We start from the raw sequence: 18,248 nt of genomic DNA, 5'->3' as shown, positions 1-18,248 counted from the left end.
CAATCAATCAATAATGTTTTCTTGCAATTTACCTCATTCCTTTTATTGGAAATGAAAAACAGAAAACTATTACAGCAAACTTTTTTCTTTTCCTTCTAACTAAGTTGTTGAAAATTTGTCGAAACTATAAATTTGTCAATTTCTAGGAAAAAAATTTGATACTTTTTTAATAAATTTCTCATCCGTTACCTTTCCATTCATTCCTCGAATATTAAAATGGAAAGAAATATTTTTGACACTTGAAATTTGGAATCGATCAAAAGATGTTATCAGTACTTATGATTTCTTTCCAAAAATAGGTCATTGTTCTTCCTGTTTTATATATCTTGACAATAGATTTTAGCAAATGATTAAAACTTTAATTTCCTTTTTTTTCATCTCTTTTGACAAAATCCTCTTTAGGGACAAGAATTTCATTCCAACTTATTTTTCATTCATTTGCTCTTGTTAATCAATCAAGCGATAAAAGACTCTGATAGTAGCAGTTCAATCATTGTTTTCAAAATATTTACATTTTATATTATCATTTTTTTCAATTTAATCCATCTAATTAGATAAGAATGCATGCTAATCAGAGAAAATATGTAACTTTAGAAAACTAATGACTTTCATCACTTTCCTCCTATATCTCTCACTGTTCTTAAAACGCCAGTTTTTTAAATATAAAAATTATCAGAGCTGATTCATCCTGTTAATTGTAATTTAATTTCGAATTTTTTGATTTCGGAAAATTTACTGGTGTATTTGATTTGATTATCTCATTGCAACCTCCGATCAGCAGCAGGGATTCTGTCACCAATTCTGAACATATGATAAATATTTTTGCATAATAGCGTGCATATTATTGAAAAGCAAACTTTTCAATGCTAACCTTATTTATACAAATTTAAATCAAAGTATGCAAATTAATGTTTGGTATTTCTTACTGAAAGATATTTACCATTTCTCGTAAATCTCATAATCACAGTTATATCATATTATTACCTAATACTTTGATGTATCAATTAATTACTTCTATGCTTCCTTTCATAAATGTTATTACAGTTACTTTACTTATGATTCATACTTTGCTTTATAGCAAATAATTACTAACAGTTATACCTTACCCTAAGTTTACCTTTCTTCCTAGCAAATTTCATTGTCAATTTGATTTCAATTTACATAATTTTCTTTTCTCTAATAACAATTTGATGGAGAAGAATATTTTAATTGCTTGTTTTATTATTATTATAATAATAATAATAAAGCAATTAACTACCTAACTTGGTGAAATTTCAGATATTAAACATGGAGGGAAATTGTGGTTCACCGTCATCATCAGAACAAGCAGCTAACGAAGGTGATTATTCAAGTTGTAACAATCTAAATTCAAATGTAGAACGAAATTCTGCATGCGAAAAAAAGGTAAATTTTTATAAAAAGAAAAAATAAAAAAAATGCCAAACTGTCAAATAAAATCATTTAAATGATAAAAATTGAAAGAAAAACTGAAATACTTAAAATTTTGTGAAAATTAAAATGAAAACGAAATTTCAGTTGCGTTTATAAAAACTTTTCTTTTATTCATTCTTTCCCCATTCATAAATACTGTCATTTTTATATTTGATAAAATAAATTAACAGGAAAATTTCATTTACACCAATGAAATTTATCAAAATGAAAATTTTTCGTTTAAGTGACTAACATAAATTGTCGAATATTAAAAATAAAATCACTGACAAAAATGTATTTATTTGATCATAATTTAAAATTTTCTAAAATTAAGTGAAAATAAGATGAATTAATAGCCCTAAATTGCCTAAAAGGGACAGTTCTTGATGGATTAACAAAGAGTAGTGAAAATTACCAAATCCTTTATCATTCCATTTTAGTTATGAAAATAAATTCAAAATATCATCAATAATGAAGCAATCATTTGTTTACACAACCAATTATATCATCTCAACAATTTATTAGGAAAAAAAAAAGGAAAATGAAGTTAAAGTTTAAAATTTATTTCGTTAAAAAATTTAGCAAAAAGATCATGATTTTTTAAAATTTTTAAGGTCCCAAAAAAAAAGTTCATTTTAAAATTTCGTTTCCATTCCTTTTTATTTTCTTTCACTTTTTTTTTCCCCGTGAAAAAAAGATTCGTAATTCATTGGAAGAAAATAAATAAAACTAATCATAAAATTAAAGTATATAGAATTGATTTCTTTTTAAACAATCAATTTTTTCCAAAATTTTTTTCGAAAGATTATTATTTTCAATTTAATTTTACTTTTTCTTTTAATTTTTGTCCATCCAAGTTTTAATTAATTAGTTAATGTTTTTCATTGTTTTTTCCTTTTTTTTTTGCAGAAATTTTATGGAATACTTACCTTATGTGCGATGAACATTACATTGTGCTCCTCACTTCTAATCATTTACAACAATAATCAATCATTACTGATCGTTGCTATGATAAATTTAGCATTTACAGTGTTAGCTGCTATTGCTTTTGCTGTACATATACCACAACTTGTTATCGTTTGTGTCATTTATAAAGTTAGTCTTATCATTTAATTGATGATATTTTGGGAATTTTTTAAAAAAAAGAAACCTTTTCTTGTTCTTTTTTCAATTATTCTTTTATTGTCAAATTTTTTCTTTCTTCTTTCAAACGATCCAAAATTATTTGATAAAATCTAATGATAATAATTAATTTGATTTGCTAAATTATTAAATGATTACCAATTACTTTTTCTTACAAATATGACATAAAAGGGAAAGTTACCATAAATTATAATGGCAATATATCTTGTCATAGACAAAATTAATAATTATGATAATAATTTACTTCCAATTTTTTTTCGAACATTTTCTTTTTCGCTTTTTTCTTTAAATCTCAGATTTTCTTTTTCGCTTTTTTCTTTGAATCTCAGAAAAAAACCTGAAATTTGAAAGGATTCAAAATTCTTGAAAAAGATTTCATTTGTTATAAAAGTTTAGCTTTTCAATCGCTTTTTTTATTTTGAATACACAAATTTAAATAAAACAGGAAAAAACAAAAAGAAAATGAATTGTCAACTGAATTTTTTATTTCCACAGATTTTATGTGCGACATATTTATCATTTCTAATATGCAAATTAATCGATGCTATTGTAATGGAACAATGTTATATTACACCGGAAAACATATGGCTTATTGTGGCACTTATATGCACAACAATCGAAATTAGGTGAACTAATTTATCATTTTAGCAGAAAAAAACCAAAATGATCAAAAAAAGAATTTTTTTCACAAATAATTTCAATCTTGATTAAAAAAATTGTCAAGCAGTAAATTATATTTTATTCAAGCAAAATTCTGTAAAAGTGTCTTTGTGTGAGCTACATTGAATAATTTAAAGAATTGGAATACTTTAATGAATTTGAAAAAATAAATTAAATTGAATTTTTTGGATAATATAAAAGGTTACTCTCATTTAAATTTCAAATCCATCAGAAAAAAAAGTCAATCATTATACACTTTTTTATATATTCTAAAATCAGTTTAATCATAATTTTATTTCTTTTTCACTTCACAATAAAAATAAAACGATATGATGGATGGATGGATAAATGATAAGATCTGGAAAGTTATTTGTTTCAGCTTGTTCAGGTTATTGATGAACTTTAAAATAGAAGTGGAAGAAGAGGGAAATGAACAAATACAACAATCACCACCTAAATATTCCAGTTGTGCTTTAGCATCATCTCCAACCAATTCACAATTACCTTCTTATAATGAAGCGCTCAAAATAATTGAAAAACAAAAAGATGGTTTGTATTCCTCAATTGATCATAAACTTATTAGTTATCGATAATTTGGAAGCTTACTTTAAATAGCTAATCTTAAAGCCTAGATGTATTCTCATTACAAACTGCTTAATTGAAAATTTGAAACTAGATGGACTAGAAGGTATTACGGTTAGTCGATAAGACAATAAGGAAATCATTTTGGGTTAAAAAAAAAAGTTGGGGACAAGATTTTATAAGTCCAAATGATAACAAAAAATTCAAGTAATATATGAAAATGAATAAGAATAGTTCGTTGTAACTTACTTTCTGATAATAATACCAACAACTTATCTCTAACTTTTCTAAAAAGTTATTGCAAAATTCTTATTAAATTTGGGTGCAAAAGTAAGGGAATGGTAGAAAAGTGTGCTATAGCATAGTAAGGAATACTTAAAGGAAAAAAAAGAAAGAAGTGAAGTTCGGAAATTGCAACTAAAAATGATTCGTCTAAATTTAATCTGTACATTATAAGTATGGTATAAGATTGAGATGTCAGTTAAGAAATATGCTAAAATAAAATAAAAATATTATGTTTGGGTTTGATTAACAAAGAGAGAAAAAGGTCGTTTCCTTTTTCTCTGCGAAACCGGTCACTGAAAAAAATGACCGAAACTGACCTATCGTTATTACAGTATTATGTTTCGTATTTTATGAACAGGAAACGATCGATATAATACTAACATAATAATAGGAACTACTTAATGAATTGCAGAAAACAAAGTAACTTATTCTTTTTGAGAATTTCCCCCTAAGCATTAAATTTCTTTTAGGTATGCAGACACAAAATCCAGGAGTGCAAACTTTGCCACCAGTTTATACTATACCAATTACCGGAACAACAAGGTCAATGTTTAAAGATAATTCATCAATTTGAAGAGTTTTTTATTTATTTGAATGTATCATATATGTATAAAAAGTAATTGGTGTAAAATGGGGTTATTTAAAACATATATGCGTTTTCTTTTTTTATTTTCTTTCTCATACTGAAATGTTTTAGTGATATAATAATGACGGTCATCTTTGTTTTCCTTTTGCGATTACTGTATCCTTCATACGGGTATTAACATTAATATTTAATATCACTTGTCGTCTATTACTAGTTTCAGTTAGTGTTAGAACCAATGGATACATTATAGCAGATATTTTTGACAATCTCATATCGTTTGTAATAAACAAACAACGCTCTTGACCTTGTTATTATGATAATCAACATTTATATATATACAAGTTAAATTCAACAACGATAAGGTTTAACATGATATCATCACCTGCATTAATTGACAATAACAATGTGTTGCTCCAGAGTCAAATGTATCAGTGTTTTCTGGAATGTTTTCTCTTATACCTCTGCCACTGCAACTTTCTTCAATGTACCACCAGTTTTCTTTAAAATAGCGCTCATATCCAATGCTTCACCTCAACACAACATTATTTATGTTAGGAATACCGGTTCAAAATTCATTCTTCAATTTTTATTTTGAACTGAATTTCCAAACATCTGAAAATAGAATCAGAACCCACCTGGTTGAATGCATTCACCGCTTGGCGTTGTACACACTAAATTAACCTCTTTTCGAAGTACACGATCGATATCAACTTGGCTGAAGAATGCAACTGACTGAAAATTATAAGTGATGAAATTAAATTCGATTTTCTCACAGGTAGAACAGTTTTACAGCAAAATAACACAGTTCAGTCAAAAGAATTGGTAAAACAAGGCAAGCAAATAGTTGGCATCAAAAATTTTGAACTACTGATATTTGCTATTCTCGAGTAAATACTATTAACGAATATCAGAGACCAGGAGATCAAAAAAGTAGATTTTCTAAAAATGTTATCAACGAACCATTGGAAGCTCCCTGATGCCTAATTTTTGAGAAATCATAGCACGCACGTACATATTACTTAATGATAACGCCAACGCACATCGATAACGATCTTCTGCTGGTACAATATATCTAATCTGAAAATAAATTCACTTTTCTAAAACATCATCCAAATAAAAGTACGAAAGTCGAAATATCTTATTAAAAGAGATATTTCAAAGTTTCCCATTATTTAGCTTCACATAGACTTCTAGAAAGAAAGAAATCTACTTACTTCATCATGAATTGAAAGGGCAAACCGAGCCTCTATTTGATAAATTTCACAAAGCCATTTCATACATACAATAAGCAGGTGCAGAAAATCAACAGCACTTGACTGAACTACCTAAAAAGAACCCTATAAACAGCGTAAATTTCAAAATTAACAATTACAGAGAGGAATACATACAATCAAATGGAAAGGCCACAAAATCTTCATATGTTCTCATAATTCGAGAATCGTTAGTAATTCGGATTTTTGACTAAAATTAGAATTCCGAACAAAATTTGCGTTCATAATCCTATAAACTAGATTTGAAATCTTCCTTGCTTTTTTCGTTAACTGAAATCTTTTCCCTTCCTCTGAATGCTCCATATGCTCATATAAAAACAAGCTATATTTGTCAGGGAAAATTTTAAAAAAGATCTTGTCCAAATCAACCGATTACAGCAATCACCAGGATACAACTAATAATGTTGTAGTGAAGCGATAGCAAGCCAGATATGGCTATTTAGAGTCCTTCAAAGAAAAATTCTCTAGTTCAGCCTTGAAACCATTCCTTTCCAATCCACTTAAATGATTATGCTCTCATTAATAATGGCGATAATAAGATCTATCAATTACCCAATTTATGATTGAACGTCGATATTTCTTCAAGAAATATTCATGATCTCTGACATCCTTCGGTAACGGAGTCAAGCAATAACCAAGCTGGCAATTTAATACTGGAGTACATGGTTTAGGATTATTCAATGTTAGCTCCAAATAATTGAACGTATCAGATTCACTGTAAAAATTTTTTAATGTTCTCTAGCTTCCTTCTGAATAACTCAAACCAATTTCGAATAAGTTTTCAGAAAACAGCTGATTTTATTGCGACAATTTTGAAAATAAATTAAATTAAACGGATCTTTTCACTTACAATCCCCCAGTATAGAGCTGATATTCAGTGCACTCGTCATAAATTTGCTTAATTAACCAGTCTTTGCTGAAATCGACTTCATCTTGTCCTTTTTCGCGTAGTTTATTCCATACACCTTCATAAAGCCAGTCTTCAAAGTTTAGCGTCAGTTTCCTTTAAAAATTTTTAACATCAATTTTGAAATTACTCAGTTCAATTTTTCTGTTCTGAAAACAAATTCCGAACTTTCGCATCGAATCCTAAGCTTAGTAAAAATCTTATAAACTATGAGAAAAAAACACTGCAGGGAAGGCAACTAAATTAATTATAGTAAATTTCACATACCCTTGCCGGATGCGATATTCAGGTAAGAAATAACTACCATTTGCATACAAATAGTATGTCTTCATTTTTGAAGTGCACAGGTTATCGATGTACCAACGAAAATAATCGTTGTAATTTTCATTCAATTTCAAAAAACTGAAAAAAATAAAATTTTGTGGTAATTTTGAAAACGAAAAAAACCTTATTCTGCAAAAGAATAAGTATTTGCTTCATTCGGATTTTCATATTTCATCGGTTTATCAGGGTATTTTCCTAGCTAGAGATGGTTTCAGTTTTGGAACAATACATAGTTCGGAAATAAATATAAATGAAGCAGGAAATCTACATATAACTATGAGTGGTACAAAGGTGATACTAACTGATGCTATATCACCACCAATGTAACATGATTTCGTAATTTTACAGGATAGGTTATATTCATAACCCATGCATACTTTAACAAAGTACTACTTCTTCACAGATTAGTAATAAAAAGAGTGAAAATATTACTTGAATCGTTTGCCTTTAGTAGTAGCGAACAATTTATTGCTTACACTTAATGCTCTCTCGCTATTCATCCCTGACTGCATGAGAAATTCAGCCGCATGTGCTACACCCGAACCATAAAGCCGTGCATAATTCAGCACCTTCAATAAATATCCTTTCCAATGAATGATATCAACGTGAATTGGACGTAAGCATCTAAGCATCCAAGTATTTTATTTATCTCGCAATAAAGTTCAATTTTAAATATATAAAGTTGCTATTAAAACTTTGACCAATAAACAAGTTAAAAGAAAAAAAGGAAAGACAAATTGGAAGTAAAAAATATGAATTGGACGTAAGTAAAATACTCAATTAATCAATCAAAGTATCTTATATGAAATTACATGAATGTGATTTTGAGAAGCATCCAATTATTTTACTTATCTCGCAATAAACTTTAATCTTAAATATATTAAATAAAGTTGCTATTAAAGCTTTGACCAATAAACAATTTAAAAAAAAAGAAAAAAACTACTTTATAACTAACAAACCTTTGCTTTATCTCTGCTAATGCCAACTTCCTTTGCAACAACACTATGCAAATCACTATTATCAGCCTTACGACCTGCCAAAAGCATATTGCTGAAAGGAGTTGCACCAGCTATACCTCTGCCAACACAACAATCACCTAACATTGCTGCTATCCACTGCTCTTGTGAGTCAACATCTGCACCAACTATATGCCAATCTTGAGGACATTCTACCATTGACTTCAAATTGGTACCTATCATTTGATCATCCTGTAAAATATTAAACAGATAAAAATCTTTAAAGAATAAAATTCAATTTGAAAATTAAACGCAAAAGATTCCATAAATCCAGACCAAATTCACTGAAAATAGAACTATTACATTTGCGAAATTTCGGTATTCACCGATCCAATAATACAAACTAAGCAGAACTTATAAGTCAGAAGCTATTTGAGAATATAATATGAATACCTTTGCATTAATAGCCGTCAACCAAAGTTTATGAACAGCTCGTCTTGTTACTGTACCAGCTGGAATGATCGATGGCGCAATAGCTCCCTCATCACCATTTTCATCAAACCAAACTGTTACCTGCTCTTGAAATCGATCCCTGTATGAAGGCTTTATCAATTTTCCTACTATATTTCATTTATAAAATTTCGGGAATGAAAAATAAATAAAGAAAAAAGAGCAAGCAAAACATGAAATAAGGCTCGACCAACCATTAAAGATATTCTAATGGCAGCATAATTTTTTAAAAGAATCTTGAAATACCAGCTATCAGATCATCTTTACTAATTCAACGAATTGTCGGTTAGTGACGACTGACATGAAACAATCACTGCATTGGTAGAAAGTAGAGAGTCAATTTTAAACTGCACTTAATTAAAAACAAAAGAAACCTATAGTTGTTCCAAAATCGTGTAGTGTTTCTTGCTCGATATAAATCTAAAAACTCTTTTTTGTAACGCATCGGCCGTAAAACACCTTCTTCAATTTCCAGACGAAATGCTTTTGAAATTGGATCACCAACATTATCATGTTCACCATTCTAAAATGGTATTCTAAAATACCAAAAGTATAATTCAACTTTTGAAATAGCATTATAGAAATTACTTGACCAGCACGGTCCTATTTTCTTTCCTACATAACGACTACTCTATTTAATATCCAATCATTACCAGGTAGTACAGATAGGTTAGCAAGCAAAGCAGTCATATGTAAATTAGAAGAAAAAAAAGCCATATAAATAAATAATATGATGTTGTTATGATAGAAATGTGAAATAGGTTCAGGCAGCCCAGTCTAAATTGTTCTTTATCAAGTACTATGCTGTGATATTTTAAATCTTGAATATAGATCTTGTTAAAAAGGGAAGTAAAAAAAGAATTTCCCACTCTTAGTTGGTGAAATTTCTTTACAAAGTATTATTGTACGAGAAAATATTCTAAAGGAAAAGTTAAAACTTACAGGATGTGGTAATTTATGAAAACCAAAGATGCTTATTGATGAATGCGAATGTGTTAGCACAACATCTCCTATACCCTCAGCTATATTTTGTTGTATTACGCTAAGAATTGCCCTAAAAAGAATGAAATTCCACATAAAAAATACTGAATCCAATGTAAGAGTCAAGTGAAATGATGTTAAGATAGAATGGAGCATTAAAAATAGACAAATTTACTTCACAGGAATTGTGACTTTTACACGTCGCCTTAATATAACTTCTTCCATTTCTGGCACATCTGATAACGCAATACGAGAATCTGTAGATAAAAAAAAGAAAAAAATGGGGAAAAGTACTTGCAAGAAAGTGCCTAACAACAAGGAACTACTTGAATAAATAAAGAACTTTTAAACTCACATAAGCGTAAATAGGCACATAGAGAAAAAAAAATTACCTTTTGGGACCAAAAATCCCCAACCCTTATCAGTCTTGTAGTGCAATGGATATGGTCCCCAACAAAGTCCAAATAATCGTGGTACAACACGGCTTTTCAATTTCACATCTGCCTGGGATAACTCTTCTACTGGCGTATGGACAAGATTCTTAGTACGCAGCAACGATTCATACCATCTAAAGCGAAATAAATATCATTCGATACATCACGCAACGTTAGTTCATTTTAACATTGTAATTTATGCAACATTTGATTTAAATAAAAATAAATACCAAAGACAATCGGAATTCGACTGTATCATCGTAAAACTAATGCTTACATGGGAAACTTCTCTCCTTTGCGAATGCTCCAATCCACTGACCACATCCATGGGTCATGTTTGTATCTAAAACAATACCACAGTTAAGTTTAAAACAAGTTGCCAGGACTAACATCAAGAATTCATGTTTCTCTCTCTGCCTCCTCCCTCCCAGCGTAAACTTTAATGTTCCCTGAAACCTCCTTTAGATTCCCTGAAATTTCTTAAGATGTTAATATTTCTTAAATCCCAATAATGAAACTTTAAAACGTTTTACGATTGAATCGGCTTTTCCAATTTTTCTACTAGTTCTTTTGCTGCATATACTACTCCAATTGCAGCGATCTTATTTTCATGATTCGCGCGAGTTTCATTAAGGTCGAAAAATTTCCGCCAATTCTTCGTAACAGGTAGATAAACATTGCCGATTTCAAGCATCCCTTGCCATGTTACCGGATGAGGAAATCTGAAAAATAGCGGCCAACATATCATAACTGAAATAAAAAACAGTTGGAAAAAGTATGGCACTAGAAAAACGGAATAACAAAATACAGTTAGGACCTTTTTCTGAATTCGGGATATAAAACCTGGTATAGTTCGAAACAAGCTACAACATCGTAAGCACAATATGTAGTAAGATCCTAGAAAAAAAAAACCGAAATTGCGATTAGAATAAATTCTTCCATTATCTTAATGCCAAATTCAATTATGTAAGGAATACATCCAGTTGAATACCACCACAAGTCATGACCAACAGCTGAATTCAGTGATATGATTCAGAATTCTTCGGATCTGCTTACACATAATTCATTCACTGTACACAATTGTACGATCAATCAAGAAAACTAAATGATGCCTGGACAATTTCGGTAGTTCGTGTGATCACTGTTTAGCAATAATAGAGCTAATTAACCTGAAATGATCGTCGTATTTCGTCGATGGGTTCCTTCACGAAAAATGTTTGGAGTGATTTGTTCAATGGTTTCAACGAAGTGGTACCACATAGTTTTTCGTGCAATGCACTTAATGAGTTTTTGCATACAAGCGATCGCCAATAATCAATCCAACCGACTGGCTAAATGCAAATTTCTGAATATTTCGATTTGCAAAGTGTTAAGGTCGGTACTGATGAGGTACCAAACTACCAACGATGTAATGCAGGCATATACATATATATAAGATAATTTCATAATCTCGTTTTCAGCAAATTTCTCTTTACAAATTTCTCACTGAGATATATTCTTGAAAATCGTTTTATATAAAATTTTACTTTGAAATATAAATTCACATTAATTTATATTTTATGTCATAAAAGTCATTATTTTCGAATTTTTGAAAAACCTTGCGCATTATACATTAATTTCAATACCTTAATAAATAATATAAAAATTTACTCAAACAACTATTCACCTCCATACCTCCACTAGTTTAAACTGTTAACTGCAATTGAAAAAATGATGGATAAAGCGGGACAAATAATTTTGGCATTTCTGTACGATCATATAAAAGTCTTGTGGTGCATTATATATATAACAAATGAATTGAAGCAGAAAACTGGAAAATCCAATGAATGCCTGATCAAAATATGAATTTTATGATTTTGATGAAAAGAATCAAATAAGCAAGCAGAATTGGAAATAAATGTTAAGCAATAAAAGAATATGTGCACAAATGCTCACTCCGGAATCATCCACTTCGGTATCTTTCTTCTCGTACAGAGCTACCTGATGGTCTGCCATCCCATATATGGGTATTGCCATTGACATCGTATCCCAAAATCGTGTATTCGTTCCCTAAATAAATGCGTTTCTTGATGAAAGAATGAAATCAAAAATTATATTTCGATAAATACTTCAAGAAACAACAACATGGTTTTACTTGTCATCTCAAAAGATACTGATCCTAAATTCTAAATTGATTACATAGTATTTCAGAACAAAATAAGATTCACCTTTCTATAATATTGCTCCCTGACTCTGGATCGATCAAAAGCTACGTTATGCCCCATAATCAAACGATATTTCAAGTCTTTTTCATCTGTTTCAAATGCAATCAGATGATTCAAACGATATAGTTCAGGAATGTCTCCACCATTCACCAATCGATCACTGCACCAGGAATACCTAAAAAAAGCAAACAATCCTGCAGAAGTTTTCGAGGTATGTATAATATTTACAAAAAATTTTTAAGAGTTTCGAGAAAATTTATTACTTGAAATTTTCTTGGAAATTATATTTATAATTTTCCATCATATAATAATGTTCAGATTAAATCATACCATGCTTTTGGTGTTACAGCAGTAGCAAGAGTTGGTAATAATCCATCCCGAACACATACCTCAACATCAAAAAATATCAAGTCTTCAAGTGGGTGATCAACCTAAAAAGAAAAAAATCCACTACTTTCTATTTAAATGTTTAGAATACTGACATTTACAAGAAGTTCAATTGGAAAACTTCATTTTCGCATTTGGATTTGAATACTGTTTCATTTTATATTCTTCCGACTAACGGTCCATTAAAACCATAAAATCTAAAAGAAAAGATAATATAAAGTTATCATTCTCGACCATCTTTATATACATATATGTATATATGTATGTATGTATATATATATATATATGTATATATATATATATATATATGTATATACATATATGGACATATGTATATAAGTTCACTCATTATTATTCATCACAATATATATATATATATATATAATTTAATGGGGGCGGAGGGGGAGGAGGGGGCGGGAAAGAATGATTTGCACCGCTTGTTTGTTGAATATGGAAGAATAAGAAACCATCATCAATTTACCATCATCACCACTATTAATTAAGATTAGAATGAATAAATTTCTTATAGTATAATATTTCCACAGGAAAAATATAATATGAAAACTAAAAGCTGCAAAATGAGAAAATCCAGTATTTCTTTTCATTTATTAATTATTTTGTATTTTCTAAATGATATTAATCTTTGATATTGTGTCATACTTGTTTTGGTGATTCGTTCATCCCATATCTTGTCCAACCAGGATGAAAGATCCATTTCTCCGGGATGACAGGTAACTTTCGAATAGTTGTTGCTTCAACCAGGAGGCGACGATATGGTTCAAACTGCTTGATGGCAGTATTTTCAAAATGATCCAACAGATCTGAACCATTCAGCTGTGGCAAATCGAGTGCTTCAAATGGGTCATGCTTTAAGGTATTCTCCGGAACCGGGTAATTACCAAATAAATGACGATGTAAACGTTCCGGCACCAAATCAATTTTTCTCAAGCTAAATGAAGCATTCCTCTTTGAAGTTGACGGTTGCTCCGCTGAATTTACTCCTACCGTATACCATCTTGTTATGGCAAATGACCAGCTTTTACGGACAACTGACGAACCACACCGAACTGACATTGTCTGAAATGGCCAGCATGAAAATTACTTGAAATAGAATAAAACTGCCTCATCTACCAGTTTGCTTAGTTTGTTAATCTGTCAAGTTCAGCATCCATATTCCTACAACCACCAATGTGGAACAATTAAGAATATTAAGGACGTGATGATGATACGCAATAAAAATTATAATAAACCTTATATCGTTAAATATATTTTATGCAGTAATTAGCTGTGATATACATGAATCAGTGTCATACTTAGTCGCCAATGTTTTAAATTCAATTTCACATTTGAAGACAAACTCGGAAAATCCAATGCAAAAACACAGTTTAATGTACACATCATGTTTTATTCGGTACAATGAATCAGTAATAAATAATAATATTCAAATTATTATTGAGCTATGTAAAAGTTGACAAGACATCAAAATCAAAAACTTGAATAAAAAGTCAAATACTCTAACTTAAATACTTTCTAAAGTTCGGAATTTCCATCTACAAAAGGAATCAAACGAAAACTTTTTTACCTTAATTCCTCAAATAGATACAAACAGAATTTTGACAAGAAATATACTCATTATATAATAAAATGTATCAAGAGATTATCGCGTCAATTCCAAAAGTGCATTTTCTCGTGCAATAACATGCCTATCGAATTGAATTATATAAGTGGTACCATCATGCCAATGTGCACTAACTTTACATGAAAAATTGCTTGCCTGGAAGAGAATTAATAACTCACGTTTCTTGCTGCGGTAAAGAACGTTTCTTGCCACAGTATACAAAATACTGATTATATCGAATTCTAGAATACATAAGTCTAACCTCCAAAACTGCTTCAATGATGCCAGCAATAAACGATGCACAATTCAAATTTCCTTTGTCTTTCGGGACGGATATGTATGTATTTACAATAGGTTCCTTTTCAATCAGTAAATCTAAACAATAAAATCTTTGTGAATTGATTTAAAAAATTAAATCAGAATTTCCATAGTAATGATCTAATGACTTTCGCGGAAGCCAAATTATATTCGTAAAAGCGGAAGTTGTCGGAATAATGTTAAAAGTAAATACACAGAAAAAATACTTCAAAGTATATACACAGAAAAAAAAAGAAAAAATGCTTTACATAGAAAAAAATCTTTCAGACGAGTTCTGCAGGAAAGAAAAAGCATTTCTCATTTTGTTGTCAATTATTTGTACCAGGTAATTTCAAAAACACGTTTTGCCATCTTTATTAGTACTCATTCCCCACGACCTCAACAAACTACAAGTTACCAAAAATATATGTAAACGCTTACACTGGCATGGATCGTCATTACTTCGCTCTAGTTTATCAGCTTCTTTATTAAACAAATTCTTCCAGATAGTTCCCTTGACAAACATTAACATATTCAATAATTTAACCTCACGTCTGTAACCTTTCTCTCGCAACACAATGACATCTAACAGTCGACTCCCAACAAATTTCCCATAGCCTAAAAGCCTAAAATTAATTTTACTTCATGTTCAACGAATGAATATGACCAATGAATGATTTGAAAAAAATAAATCAAAAATTCAATTTCAAAAGGACTCTTGCAAAGTGACAAATGAATGCAGGGAATTTTATTGCAATTAAATCCCGCCAGTAAACAGTAAAAGATAATCTTTTTCTTGCTCCATTTCACTGAATACTTGTCAAATTTAATTTACTTAATTACTATTTTGCTCCATTTTTTCGCCTCGCTTATTCGAGTTCGAATTATCTTACTTTTTTCCTCCGATTTTCACCTTTAAAAATATGTGTGTGTCCAGATACATATAACTTTCCATAACTTTACACAACAAACAAAATGATTCTAGTTTAACTGCTATGAGAACTGATTCTTTAACCGGTGCTTTGAAGGAATCATGACGTGACCATCTCAAGATAGAATATGCATGCTAAGCAGGTTCAACGGAATACAAATACACATTACTGAACTATATACTAAGTACTGTTTCGTTTTTTAAATACCGTTTTTAAGTACTGTTTCTTCTTGGATTTAACTTTTTTATAGATTTCGCATTATCGAAAATTTGCCAAAAGCGAGTAAATAAATGATTAAAAATTATTATTCATAAAAGCACTAACTTGTCTTGTAAATCGCTAACGGTATTAGACCGATTATTCGCGTATCGGATCATTTCCGCAAACAATAGGGCAAACGAAGAAAAATTCACCTTCAAATAGCAATAATAAATTGCTTACATAGAGAAGAAAATTACTGATTTCAGTTGTCACAGTTTAAACCATTACTTATTAAAAACACCTAATAATTCATGTTGTAACCATTCCTTGCAGGTATAACAATCCCAATCCTGGCTTCTTGACAAATCATGCCTGGTCTTTTTTATGAACTTATAGTTTAATCCATCAAAATTCAGTTCTTTAAAAGAAAATTCATCAAATAAAAACCTCTGTTTTGCCTCGGCTCAACGATTTATCCAATATACTTCCGTGTTTTCCACTTCCAACACGCTGCATTTTAAGTAAATCTGCAAAAGTAAACGAAATCTTTCCATTTGCGATGAACATTATTTATGTTGAAACTAAGTTAATGAGAGCTGAAGTTATTATAACGCTCTTTTACGGTCACCTTTTTATCGCTCAACCGTAAAATAGTTGTCCTGTAGTTAACTCCAGTGAAACGAAAAATCGAAATTCTTCCCCTCCTGCAATAATAACCTATCATTCTACCCAACATATGCTACTCTTCATAAATTTTAATGAAATTTATGAAGAAAACACAAACAGGTACTATGCTGATATACAAATCTTTTATGGCTGATGAAAGATGTCCCTAATTTCAGGAAGCAACAGTACTCTCCCTAATGTAATTCTATACTATACTGTAGTTTAATGTATCCAAGCTTCAATTATACCACTGAATAATCCCATAATTAATAAGTGGGAAGTCACCATTACAATTCGATTACTTAATTATTGGTATGCGACTTGAGGGAAGACAATTAAATGTAAAAAAAATTTAAAACAACACCAACTACTTATGTGTCACCAACATATATCCTTTCCGAATTGTTTTAAATTGTGTTCTCGTGCTCAAGTATAAAACCATTATAAGTTAAATTTCGATATTAAACTGACAAACGGTGCCGACGGAATGACATTTGACATTCATTGACTAACACATATGTTCATCGAATTTATATTTCTGAACATTACAAATCAAAGAGAAGCTTCACAACAAGAAACAAAATTTCCGGATGAAAATTACAAATTTATATACATTACAAAAGATAGGCCGACTTGAAATATCCCGAACCAGATTGAAATTGAAATTCGAATTTAAATATAAATTCACAAATGAAAAGCTCCTGCTTGCAGGTAGAATTCCGCAACTAACTGCGACCATTTTTGTCCATCTCTAATTTAATACTAAACTTTAACTTAGATAGCTGCAATCAGAACAATAACAAAGAAGATGAACAATGACATATAAAGATATCCAGAAAAGATATTGGAAAAACTTCCTCTTTTCAACTGAAAAAGCTAGAATTTCAATTGGAATTCCAGAAAAATCGGTGTTGTGATTTCTGCATCTTTTTTTGCTAATGATCTATCTGACAACTTCCCTTTCTAATCTGTTCTTTGTAACGATGAAATCAAGAGCCAACTTAACATATCATTAGATATGTATACTAGATCTCATTTTAGCCTAATACCTAATCAAAACTTGATGGACTGTCCAGTCTTTCACTGCACCGAGTCGTCTTACAATCGTACTCCAAACATGATTAGGTATGGCAGTTTTTTTCTTTCCAATTCAAAAAGAAGACTCTCCTCAAACGAACTAACTGTCAAATTAATTTCATTTGATCCACCGCAGTTAAACTGACTAATAAATTAACATTTGAAAAACCACGAAAATGTAAAAAAAGATTACGGAACATTAAATTGCATTTTCATAATCATTTTCAATTTTGAAAAAGATTTTCCTATTACTCCTGGACTTTTTAGGTTCGAAGTACGCCGAATTCAGCCATCGAACAAACTTCTGATCCGGATCACTACTTAGTAGGTTTTCTGACCAGCCAAACATTTCTGCCTCTAAAAATACATAGGGTAATTTATCTGAAACAGCAATTCATGTAACAATCATGCAAAGGAAAAAAAAGTTTGAAAATTCCAAATTTTCCAGGTCAGAGCGAAAAAAAATGATTGCCAAACCTTTGCAAATAACCGGCTCTAAAATAAGCGGTTTTGTAACGTTTGCTTTCTGATTCGTGCTGAAACTAATAAATTTTACAAATTATTACCATGTCTTTAAATCCTTCGTATTCCAGTTTACCAGATGTTTTGAACCCCAATTTTCGGGTGATATTATTTGGAAAGTTTGGAACGAGATGCAATAAGCGATGCAGCAATAAAAAGTATTCTTTTTATTGCTGCATCGAAAAAAAAGTGAAGGAACTTATTTCCAGCTATGAAGAATTTAACAATAAATCATACACGAAAATTAGACAAAATCGGATGAAATCAAACGATC

At 30.2% G+C, this 18,248-nt stretch overlaps 4 protein-coding genes across 5 annotated transcripts in view; 1 reads left to right on the top strand and 3 right to left on the bottom strand.

The window, feature by feature from the left end:
* Positions 1-1,269: 1,269 nt before the first annotated feature.
* Positions 1,270-4,803, top strand: LOAG_06212 (hypothetical protein). The gene is made up of 5 exons (XM_020447087.1): positions 1,270-1,404; positions 2,341-2,526; positions 3,070-3,200; positions 3,614-3,783; positions 4,572-4,803. The coding sequence occupies exons 1-5, from the start codon at positions 1,288-1,290 to the stop codon at positions 4,673-4,675; spliced, it is 708 nt and encodes a 235-aa protein (XP_020302646.1). The 5' UTR covers positions 1,270-1,287; the 3' UTR covers positions 4,676-4,803.
* An 11-nt stretch (positions 4,804-4,814) lies between these two features.
* On the bottom strand, positions 4,815-13,735 carry LOAG_06211 (hypothetical protein; the record flags this gene model as incomplete). The annotated part of the gene is made up of 22 exons (XM_003141747.2): positions 4,815-5,217; positions 5,323-5,419; positions 5,648-5,764; positions 5,902-6,012; positions 6,511-6,673; positions 6,809-6,961; positions 7,133-7,267; positions 7,622-7,758; positions 8,149-8,397; positions 8,599-8,737; positions 9,030-9,178; positions 9,598-9,709; positions 9,812-9,893; positions 10,029-10,204; positions 10,348-10,413; positions 10,604-10,792; positions 10,888-10,967; positions 11,240-11,401; positions 12,006-12,119; positions 12,278-12,449; positions 12,605-12,705; positions 13,322-13,735. The coding sequence occupies 22 exons, from the start codon at positions 13,733-13,735 to the stop codon at positions 5,141-5,143; spliced, it is 3,195 nt and encodes a 1,064-aa protein (XP_003141795.1). The 3' UTR covers positions 4,815-5,140.
* Positions 13,736-14,289: 554 nt separating this feature from the next.
* On the bottom strand, positions 14,290-16,466 carry LOAG_06210. 2 transcript variants are annotated; one of them, XM_020447086.1, is made up of 6 exons: positions 16,338-16,466; positions 16,157-16,236; positions 15,833-15,921; positions 15,018-15,202; positions 14,542-14,654; positions 14,290-14,435 (listed from the first exon to the last, which is right to left on the bottom strand). In XM_020447086.1, exons 2-6 carry the CDS (start codon positions 16,223-16,225, stop codon positions 14,319-14,321), a joined length of 573 nt encoding a protein of 190 aa, XP_020305249.1. In that variant the 5' UTR covers positions 16,226-16,236; positions 16,338-16,466; the 3' UTR covers positions 14,290-14,318. The 2 variants fall into 2 exon arrangements, with proteins under 2 accessions (XP_020305249.1, XP_003141794.2); XM_003141746.2 differs by lacking the exon at positions 16,338-16,466 and having other exon boundaries at positions 16,157-16,329.
* Positions 16,467-17,582: 1,116 nt separating this feature from the next.
* The window catches only part of LOAG_12603 (hypothetical protein), a gene marked incomplete at its 5' end in the record, with an annotated part of 5,844 nt that continues 5,178 nt past the window's right edge, over positions 17,583-18,248 (bottom strand). Inside the window, 2 exons of the mRNA XM_020448567.1 lie at positions 17,583-17,809; positions 17,930-17,988. Of these exons, the coding sequence (XP_020301301.1) occupies positions 17,652-17,809; positions 17,930-17,988 (217 nt within the window). The 3' untranslated portion in view covers positions 17,583-17,651. The remainder of the gene's footprint in view (positions 17,810-17,929; positions 17,989-18,248) is intronic.

Source organism: Loa loa (assembly GCF_000183805.2).
Source record: "Loa loa unplaced genomic scaffold supercont3.269, whole genome shotgun sequence".
Classification (NCBI taxonomy): domain Eukaryota; kingdom Metazoa; phylum Nematoda; class Chromadorea; order Rhabditida; family Onchocercidae; genus Loa; species Loa loa.
Note: the sequence above shows the minus strand (reverse complement) of the source record. Positions and strands in the feature narration are given on the sequence as shown.

What these genes read in the sequence shown, in the direction of transcription:
- LOAG_06212 (XM_020447087.1), top strand. Translation starts at nt 1,288, where the DNA reads ATGGAGGGAAATTGTGGTTCACCGTCATCATCAGAACAAGCAGCTAAC. An exon ending in ATTCTGCATGCGAAAAAAAG is followed by an intron (nt 1,405 to 2,340) that starts GTAAATTTTTAT and finishes TTTTTTTTGCAG; the next exon opens with AAATTTTATGGAATACTTAC. An exon ending in AATTGAAAAACAAAAAGATG is followed by an intron (nt 3,784 to 4,571) that starts GTTTGTATTCCT and finishes AATTTCTTTTAG; the next exon opens with GTATGCAGACACAAAATCCA.
- LOAG_06210 (XM_003141746.2), bottom strand. Translation starts at nt 16,276, where the DNA reads ATGTTCATCGCAAATGGAAAGATTTCGTTTACTTTTGCAGATTTACTT. An exon ending in TGAGCCGAGGCAAAACAGAG is followed by an intron (nt 15,922 to 16,156) that starts GTTTTTATTTGA and finishes TGCTATTTGAAG; the next exon opens with GTGAATTTTTCTTCGTTTGC. An exon ending in TCATTGAAGCAGTTTTGGAG is followed by an intron (nt 14,436 to 14,541) that starts GTTAGACTTATG and finishes ATTCTCTTCCAG; the next exon opens with GCAAGCAATTTTTCATGTAA.